Source organism: Aphis gossypii, chromosome 1 (genome assembly GCF_020184175.1).
Source record: "Aphis gossypii isolate Hap1 chromosome 1, ASM2018417v2, whole genome shotgun sequence".
Lineage (NCBI taxonomy): Eukaryota > Metazoa > Arthropoda > Insecta > Hemiptera > Aphididae > Aphis > Aphis gossypii.
The window spans coordinates 46,688,398-46,699,105 of record NC_065530.1 but is presented as its reverse complement, the minus strand read 5'-3'; the positions used below and the strand labels follow the sequence as shown (position 1 = coordinate 46,699,105).

The window sequence follows — 10,708 nt, the reverse complement described above, 5'->3', positions numbered from 1 at the left end:
TATTTCAAAATTTTAACCAAAAATGTTTATTTTCTACCATTTTTTTTTCTACGAAATTTGAGTCTTATTTATAACCGAAAAATCACTTAAAACACATCATTGCTGTTATAATTTTTTCAGTATTTTTGGGATTTCTTTCACTTAGTAGGTTGTTGATTTCACATTTATTTACAGTTACAGATCACTTACGCCTAAAGGGGGGTACCTACTTACATTTTCATACAATCTTGTGTGTGAGAGTTAAGGGTAAGAGAATTCAACTTTTTAAAAACGAGGTATTAAATGGAACAGTCGGCATACGATATAAGTCTTAAGGCGCACGATAACTTAGTACCGGCGCGCGAGCGCACTGACTCCCTGAGGTTCTTATTGTGTAACACGATTTAGATTGACCACTAAGATCACCACTAAGATAGACCTTAAACCGTGTTGTGTACACAGACTTCTATACTAAGTTCTATATAGAAATCTGTGGTTATGTACATTGGATTCCTTTAAAATATAAACATTCAATATGATAAATGATAATATATGCTATATTCAGTATTATGAATTATGATTGTATTGTCAGTATTGTGACTTTAACGAATTTTATATTTACTAGTTATACTAACTACTTACTAATATTATTTTACCTACTCAAAATTTTACTTGATTAGTATATTTTTAGTTTCCTAACCCTAAACTCAATAAGTATACAGTGATTAAATATATTATGCATAATAGATATGCTATACATCATACATGCCTATATGTAATAAATGGAAATAATTTTACGAAATTATTAATGATTATGCAAAGATGTAACTGTAGGTATACAAGGCGATTCTTTATAAGATAAAACAGATAACTAACAGAGAAACTGAGAAAGTGCTAATTTTCTTCAGTATTAAAAAAACTTGAAAACATATTTATATTTAATTTGAAGTCATTGAAAACAACTGAATTGAAAATAATTCTTTTTTAATCGTTATAATTTGTTACTTTTTTCATAAAAATATTATGTATTTTCAAAGTATTTCGATATTTAAGTAAAGTGGAATTTCCAACTAGCAATTTAATAGTTAGTAAAAGAGGACGAAACATATTTTTATGGAGTATCTACTTAATAATTAACATTTAATATAAAAATTGTATTTAAAAAAAAATGCAAAAAATTTGTCAGAAGTGGGATTCGAACCCACGCCCTCAGATGAGGACCAGAACGCTCAATTCGAGCCTACAGAGTAGGCCAAGGTTAACCTTGAGTCTGGCGCCTTAGACCGCTCGGCCATCCTGACATGTTGTGTAATTGATGAATTTGAACTATCTGTATGTGGATATCTGTATAGTAATACGTTATTCTTATCCTTAATTATTTTTCGACAGCTTATTGAGTTATTATTATAAACTTTTATTAATAATAATAAGTACATATTAATTAAAAAATTTTGATTACATATTTACCAAAAACTAAAGTCGATGATCAGTGACGTGATCTTAACTATTAAATTAAGAATCAAAAAAATCATTAAAACTTATAGATTATAATCTAAAATCAATCTATGTCAAAAATTAAAATATACTTATACAGGCGACACTAGTGTATTTAATCTGATAATATTGACAATTATAACGTAATGTGTCGGTTGTTTCCACATTCAAATTATATAATTGTATACCTGTTATGAATGTTTGATGATTTTCCATGTTATTAAGAGGACGCAAACGCAACACCCGTAACTATGTGTTGTCTCCGTCGACCGTCTTACAAATGTGTAACATAGCAAATTTACAATCACCAGATCACATTTAGGCCATTTAGCTCCGTTAGTTTAAAAATTAGAGTGAATCGACCTATTATGAAACTTGATGGTAAGAGCTAAGAACAGTAATCTGTATTTACATATTGTTTTTTACGATTTATTCAGTTTTTGAGTGATTTATGAGCATTTTTAATTTGCACTGTACCTATCATATTAGACGCATAACTTGCTAAAAAAATGAACTAGATAACTCTCTTAAAAAAACAACATACGAGCACAGTTGCACAGATAATGTTATTCTTACCATAGAATTTCATAATAGGTCGATTCACTCTAATTTTTAAATTAATAACGTCTCGCACTCATGCACGCTCTAAGGCGTTCAGTTTTATTTTCTATAAATCTGATTGTTACACCATTGTCACTATTAATATTTCATGCCATGGTGTAATGAATAATAATATTTAGGCAGATTCACGTTCGTGAAATAATATAATTTACTACTATTGCCCTTAAGGGATATCTTATAAATAGCATTTGGTTCAAAACTTGATAATACAACTGTCATATTTTAAAATTTCATGAATTTGTGAAGACATTTTTAAGATGTCATGTTCCTGTTTTTGAATGATAACAAATATTGAAAATCGTTCGAGGATAAATTGTTATCGTTAGGTAATTTCGTAAAAATTTAAAATTCCAACGTTCATAACATTTTTTCCAAGTGATGCTTCGAGTTTTCTCTAAAGCTATTTGAAGAAAAACTTAGTGTTAAATTTTTTAATCTTAGATATAAATACAAATTGTTTTATGAATTTTAAACTACGAAATTACTTGTAAACGTTCGCAATTTTCACATATTTCGTAAAAATATAAATTTAAAACGTTTATAAAAAAAATTGTGTCTAACGATTTTTAATATTTTTTAACTACAATAAGAAAACTTGTATTAATTAAATTTTCAAGTATTTTTGGTTTCAACATTTTTTTATCGACACTTCAAATAAAAAATACTTAGTAAAATCGAAAATTTCAGTCGTCTATAAATAGCTCAAAAAGAACCTAAATATTTTAAACATTTAACCATGTATTAATAACGCTAATATAAACATTTTGTGAACATTTCAAGTATTTACAGTTATTAGTTTATGAGTTATACTATATAGAAAAATCGATTTTGTCAAAAACTAGTTTTGGAGAGTTTTTTCGTGACTTTTTTTTTTGTTTTTCCAGATTTTTTTGAAAGCTGCTGGAAAATTTTTAGTTTTGACTTATATAACGCACCAAAGATAATCATTTTACCAACGGAAACCACTCACAAAGTTTGAAATTGAAAGATTATTTCAAAAAGTAATGCAAAACACACAAAAAAAAAATAAATATATACATAAAAGAACTACAGAAAAAAAAATTTAAGTATTCAGAACATAGCCTCCTTAAGACCTTAAATAATCATGGGAAACAGTGTTCTAAAATTATTTGGAATAACTACTGAAATTTACCTGAATGAATATTTTTGGCTAGGTTATGTTACTAACCTTTGAAACAAATAATAAGTAATATTAACAACTATATTAAGTTTTACATTATCTTGGGTGGTACATGTTAAATTGTATCAGTTGTTAAAAAATATTATTTTTAAATTTCAATTTTAACAAAAATTCTATAATGTATGAATTTAACAGAAAAACAAAATAATGTGGAAGGAAATATGACGAGTTACTAAGGAATTTCATTAGAAAAAAATAAAACTTCATTCTTATCATAATTTATGTTAAAAAAGTCAAAATCGAATAAAATATTGTAAATAAGATTCATGTGAACGATATTTTATATATTTTTTAAACAAGTCAATTGACAATTATAAAACAGTTTTGGTGTCTATTAAAACAAATTTAGAAAAGAATATTATTAAATTAAAAACAATTTAAATTAAAATAGCTCAAATTAAAAATGATACAAGAATTAGTTACGTTTGGCTACATACTACGATTTAACATTAATTCATTTAAAATTACAACTGCATAGTATATAATATAAAATAGTTTCATTTCATGGGAAATATATTTTTTTAATTAGTTCAAGTTATAATTTATCTTGATTTCCATACCACGGTTTTTTAATCTGAGTTTGGTTATTACGCATAAATACTGTAGTTTTTGGAGTAGAATCTGGTTTTAAAGTCCTCCAATTACCTTCTTCCTTATTCTTCACAGAATTCACAGCCTGTTTATAATTGTTATGGGTCCATGATTCTTTACGTTCAGTTTCATTATTATATTGTGTAGTTTTAACTTTAGATTCATTCATAACATTGTTTCTAAAAATGTGTCCATTATTTTTCATCAAATTCGATACATATAATTTATATGGCTCTAGAATTTTTATAACTTCGGTGACTTTTTTTTTATCATCTGTTGATAATTTTGTAGAGCTTAGAGCTAAAGAAAGTTCTTCGGACAAAACATCTATTAATTTAACATCTTTAGTATAGTTACTAAATTTGGTTCTATGAGTCTAAACAATTAAAAAATAATATTTTTAGTATAATATAGATTGAAAAAATTAGTTTTTTTATTTACCATAAGACTGTAAACACAAGTCACATTTTTAATGTTCAATAACATTGGAATGTATTTAAGCGCTCGTATGAGATCATTTTTGGTTAGAATAAGATATGATACAATTTGACTTAGAAGTTTTTCTTGATGCACAGGATGAGGAAATGTTTTTAACAAGTCTACCAACATTTGTTCTACTGGTGCAGTTTCTGGATTTATTTTAAAGAATGTATAAATATAATCAATGGAACAACCGAAGCTTTTGACATCATAAGCTTTCTTAAGATGAAAATTGGCTTTTACATAATCCTAAATCGTAAAAAAAAAGTTTATAAAACCAATATAAGGTACACCTATACCTAATATTATGTATTAGCTATACATCTATAATTTTTAACATATTATATAATAAGTTACCCTTTTATTAAACAAATAGTAGTTTCCAATTGCTCCATGAACATAACCATTATCACTATATTCTAATACATCAATAAGTTGTTCCAAAATTATTACAACGTCATTGTTATATTCTTTATTTTGAGCAATTTTTGATAAGCTGAGTAAACAATTTTTTAGCAAAAGATAATCTTTTGTGCTGTCTATTACTTCACTGAAAACATAATTTATAATTATATTTAAAGTTGTTAGAAAGAAAAATATTTTCAGGTACTTTTCGGTTATCCCAACTACCACGAGTCTCAATTCCATTATCTCAACTACCTCCTCAAAGTCTCGACCAACATGAATTTGTCATTTATATAATTAATATAATCGCGACTACTTTTCTTTATACGACATAATTTTAAAAAATGAATTAAAAATTATTAAAACTATAGTAGGTACAAAAATTAAAAATTAATAATTAACTCGAGTAGGAAATGTTCAGCCATTCAATTTAAAACACTTATAAATGGATTATCGCGCTTTTGACACCAGATGAATTTAACCAAATAACTGTCTGAGAAAGTGATAATTAGGGGCCAGCGTTGAAACTCGCTCGCTCGGACATTCAAAACGAAAATATCTCTCAATTTGTTATGTAACACCACCTAAGGTAGGTCACTGGTCACAGACATGGGTTAAACTGTGGTCACATGGTTAAAAAACGATGCCTATCATTTTGCTAACAGCTGTTTAGAGGTTTGTAATAATTATTAAATATTAGTTATTTGGTTAGGTAGTCGCAATTGACTGAAGACGACGGTTAGACCAGTGGTAGTCACGGCATCAGCCGGTAGTAGGGATAACCGAAAAGTACCCATTTTCAAATATATTTTTAAAACTAACATGAGTAATTTTAATGCTTTTTCTAGAATTTCATTTTTGGCATTTTTATTTTTATTCATGTTTTTACTCATTCTATGATATATATGAATTAAATGCAATTTATGGTGATCCTTGTTGCCAATTTTAACTGCCATTTCAGATGCTTTAATTTCTTGTTCAGAACATTCAAAATAATTGCCACATGTTCTTTGCCAATATGTTAATACTCTAGCCATTAAAAAATACCATTCAGCTTCGTTTTCATTTAGTGATAATGCTTTAAGTGCACTATCTTTTGCTATTTGAGCACAAGGTAAACCATACTCGTAAAAGAATAATGATTGAATACCAAATAATCCAGCTTTATTTGCATTATTCATATTATTTGGCATAATAAAATGCTCCAATACCTAAAAAATAACAAAATATTAAACATAATCAATGTTATAAAAATGATAATGATTGAGAGAGTTGTGTTAAAGTAGAAATCCAGTTATTTATTTATAAAGATTAAAAATAAACCAAATATTAGTTTAATTTAATTATTATACAAATCTTCAAAAGTAATAACATTATTAAACAACAAAGCATTGATTTATAGTTATTATAGTTTATAACAGAGTAAAATTAAGATTTTTGATATTGATTATATTTTACACACCATATTTTTAATTGAACATAATTCGAACAAATAACCTTTCATTGAAAATGTTATGTGATTGAGAGCTATTTTAATAGATTTTAAAAACGAATCTTGGTTTCCAATAGATGATAAAATGTTCTCAATTTCGTCAATAATATTTAAAGCTTTATTTGCATTTCCTTTAGCAATATATTCATAACATATTACTATGTTATAACCAAATCTATAAAAATAAATTAAAATAAATAAATTATTATAGTTGATTTAATTTATAATGTAGTTGTAATGGTATTAAACTAATTTCATAAATTTGGTATAATATTTTATGATGCCAACATTAGTACAACCTTGATAATTGGTTAATAAGTAATAACATTTAATATTATATAAATCAATGGGTAATCATAATAAATAAAATGATCTAATACTTAATTAAAATTTGTTATGTTGCCTTACATTATGTAAGTTACATAGATGTAGTAATAAAACTAAAATACAATAGTATCTAATCATTAATAAACTTAACAGTTTATGATTTAAAATTATAGATTAAATATGAAAAAATATTTCTATCTAAAATAGCGTGAAAGAATGAAAGTTAAACATTTATAAGTTAATTTTTTTGATAGTAGTAATCAATATTTTTTAATAATTAAATTAAAATAAACACAAGATAAACCAGATAAGTCATTTTTATTTCCTCTAAGTTGGTCACTTTAGATTGATATACCAAGTTAATAAGCTTAAATATTTAAAATAATAACAGAGATGATTGTTATAAACCCAACATTTAATTTCAACTAAAAACATGTTTGTTAAAGTGCTAAAATAATAAAAGCAATCCTTTTATTACCATATTTTTCTTTTGGGTTTTTTTTCCCGGCAATTTCTTTTCTAAATATCAATATTGTGAGAAGAACTATTTGATTTTGATAATCAAAATATGGAATACAATCAGTTAATATTTTACAAACCTGTCTATTAATCAAAAATTGTATAGTAGGTATATCTATTTAAAACAAAACAAATAAAATAATTTTTTGTTTGGTTAGTTTAAAATCAAAATTATAATAATAATAAAAGTAGGTAATTAAAAAATGCATATTGGTTATTCTAATTTTTTGGTGAGTGAGGGTCTATTGAGACAATCATTTTGATTCAGTTAACAATCCAGCTTGAAAAAACTTGCTGAAAAGGGACCAAAATTGCTTGTACGAAAAAATTTATGGATATTTCAATTTGGGTATAAGAGTATTAGAGTACCCAGTTAATAGTAAATATTAATATAGGTAAGCATACACCTATTTGAACAAGATTTTCAAGAAAAGTAATTTGATACCCACTTAGTAGCATAGGCGTATTCAGAACTTTGACACAGAGGGTGAAACCAGGTGCATAGGTACCCAAGGAGCCAAAGGCCTTAGCCCCCCTTTTTGAACAATTTTTCTTAATTCATGATGCCACCTGAAATCGCAGAGGGTGCAGGTGTATACCCTGAATTCCCCGTGGACACGCCTATGCCTAGTAGGTTACTTACTAATCCATATCAAGATTTGAGTCTGATAAAGTTTGGTATATTTCGCTGTTATATTGCATAGGTATTATGAAACAACTTGAATGCTCATTTTTAGACTGATGAATATTGATACTTTCTAATTTTTTCCTTAAAATCTTGAATTATTTTTATTTGGGAAATTTTCAATAAATTTTTTATGTTGGTTAGAGGGTAAAGAGCAAGTAAAATTGATCACTTTAATTTATTTGTTCCAATCACTAGATATTTTAATTAACTATAGTGCATAGGAAGTTAATTTTACTAACCTAATAGGAAAATAGTTAAAATTAAATCACTACTACCGACACAAATCTATTAAAAATCAAAATTTAAAAAATAATAATTTCATCTATTTTGTCATATAAAAAGCTTTAATTGAGTCTTATACTTTTATATTATTATCGACAGATACTCACAGTTTCCATTTGATAAACTCCGGCAGTGTGTCGTGCTCCATACCATATTGGTCCTGGGTGATGGCTTTCATGTCCAAATTATCGAACAGTACGTCCTTCGACAGATTGCCGCACACCTTAAACTTCTTCTGCCAAGCGACTGGATTTTGGTATCCGTCCACAAACTTTTCAGTCGCTGACGAAATACTGATATTTTCGAATTCTTGGCAGATGGTCGTCGATGGATCGATTAGATATTCGATGTTGTTCGCCATGTCCGTGTACACGAATTTTTCTCACAAAACACAACAACTCACAAGCCGATGGGTAAATCGAAAAGTTAAAAAGGGCGAACAGCGATTACCGTTCTAGGATTTTCAACAGATCGTGAATGAACAACTTTAAATGAAAATGTGACATAGAGAATTGTGGAATGACAATGAACAGCTGATAGCTGAAGCTCTTCGCAAAACCGCAGAATGACAGAATATCACAATTTACAATGGAAAATGGATTAACAATCAGTTAAGATAACAATAACTGGAAAATCCCGGCACCACGGATGAGACGATCTATTTTAAGACGCGGAATATTGATAATATTATGTTTAATTTTCTATGTATGTTGTTTAATGTTTATCATTATCATTATCGAATAATAATTAATAATATTATGAGGGCTCAATAAGGAAAAAAAATATGACTTAAAAACATGATTTCGTACTTCAAGTAATACTGATTATTGAAGAGTTTTATAAAATTAATACCATATTACGATTATAAATATTAAGTACAAATAATAATTAGATAAAATAAATTAAGCCCTGGTTCTCTTCTTAAAAATAAAACTTGTGCTAAATTCTTTTTAATTCCAAGAGCGTGCGTATGGGCCACAGAATATGTGCTTATATACCTAGCTACCTTTCGAACTGGAGACTGACACTTTTCAGATGGCATAATAATGTATTAATGTATTAATGTGACGATTCTCAAAATAACACTTTTTAGAAAAATAAAAAAAACACGTAGGTATTAATCGATATTTACAAAATTTGTGGCAAAATTCATTGAAATTATTATAATTTTTTTAATAAACAGTAAATACCTACACGTCTTTATACAATATGTTTTAATTTTTTAACATAAAAAAAAAAAAAATTGAAAAACTTAATATTTTCTAATGAGAAACACTAAAAATAAAAATGGTAATCATAAATATTTGTAAGGCATTGATACGATAGTCGATAATTTACATTTTTTGGAGAGCACATATTTTTATAAGCTGTATTATAGGTACATCTTGCGTTCAAAGTTTGCGCACGTCTATGGAGGAATCTAGGAAAAAAAGCCCTGGCTATGGGAAAAAAGAGCCCCGTATCAACCAAAATACATCATTTATTTATTTTTTTTTAATTTTACAATATACCTTTATTTCAATATAATTATGCAGGTAACCCTTTTAGCTTTTTTTTTGACATAGGTATCTATAACCATGTATAATACCTATATATTATATAAAATATTCGTTTAATAATTTTTATATATCTACTTTTATATTATAGTAATTTTTAATAAAATAATACGCCAAATATTTTAAACTATAGGTATAATATTATAAATATACATTTGAAATTTAAAAGATTAAACTAATGACTGATTATAGGTAGTAGATAATAAAAGTCATTGACATCTGACTTTATCTTAAAACAGGTATATCTTATAGTAGATATTATCTAAAATATCGTAACAAATGTGGTTAGGTTATTCGTTTATTTATTCGTTTTTATTATGGTTTACATAATTAAATATAATTATTAATCATAATATAAATAAAAAATAAAATAAAATGGGTAATTGTAATTTTTTTAATTTGTATGTATATAATTTAAAAGCGTGCTAAAAAATTTAAAATAATTTTCATGATTAAAAAAAAATATAAAATAATGACTTATTTTCTATTATACGTCATACTTTATCAGTTTAATCTTTTATACTTTGAATGTATATTAATTAAAGTATTTATTTAGATAGATTTAGAGGATGTCAGCGCACCATTTGTTTTCTCTCTCTGGCCCACGTGCAACATAGACAAAACATATTTATTTTACGTAACTATCATTTTTTCTATGTTTTTAAGACTTAGTAATCTTAGAATAAAATTACCCATTACAAAAAAGATAGATGATAATATTTTTGAGGGGATGACATATCAATTTTATATTTTATTGTTATTTGACTTTGTATGTGACTTTCAAAATAAAAAAATAATGTTTAAATTGTTTTGAGACCATATTTTGACTAATCGATATGCATTCCCTTAAAAATATTATTTTGTATACTTTTTGTACTGGGTGTTTTTACTCTAAGATTACTTAATATCATAGAAAAAATTATTCTGCGTAAATGCGTTTTGTCAATGTTGCGCTTGGCTAGAGAGAGACAACAATAGTGTGTTGACAAGTAATGACAACCTCTTAAGGTTAAGTATCAAAATTAATTGTGAATTGAAAACCCATTTATTCATTATTGTCAATGTACTACCTT

At 26.3% G+C, this 10,708-nt stretch overlaps 1 protein-coding gene and 1 non-coding gene across 2 annotated transcripts; both read right to left on the bottom strand.

Annotated features, from left to right (window-relative positions):
* Nucleotides 1–1,159: 1,159 nt before the first annotated feature.
* On the bottom strand, nt 1,160–1,280 carry Trnal-caa (transfer RNA leucine (anticodon CAA)). Its single transcript has 2 exons — nt 1,243–1,280; nt 1,160–1,205 (listed from the first exon to the last, which is right to left on the bottom strand). It is a non-coding gene; the product is annotated as a tRNA-Leu (tRNA).
* Nucleotides 1,281–3,558: 2,278 nt separating this feature from the next.
* Nucleotides 3,559–8,758, bottom strand: LOC114129619 (uncharacterized). The gene is made up of 6 exons (XM_027994417.2): nt 8,187–8,758; nt 6,234–6,438; nt 5,594–5,982; nt 4,724–4,916; nt 4,328–4,615; nt 3,559–4,262 (listed from the first exon to the last, which is right to left on the bottom strand). Exons 1-6 carry the CDS (start codon nt 8,438–8,440, stop codon nt 3,831–3,833), a joined length of 1,761 nt encoding a protein of 586 aa, XP_027850218.2. The 5' UTR covers nt 8,441–8,758; the 3' UTR covers nt 3,559–3,830.
* Nucleotides 8,759–10,708: the final 1,950 nt, after the last annotated feature.

Coding starts and splice junctions, on each gene's coding strand:
- LOC114129619 (XM_027994417.2), bottom strand. CDS start 8,440: ATGGCGAACAACATCGAATATCTAATCGATCCATCGACGACCATCTGC. Junction 5,983..6,233: donor TATGTTCAATTAAAAATATG/GTGTGTAAAATA, acceptor GTTATTTTTTAG/GTATTGGAGCATTTTATTAT. Junction 4,917..5,593: donor AAAGCATTAAAATTACTCAT/GTTAGTTTTAAA, acceptor TTATGTTTTCAG/TGAAGTAATAGACAGCACAA.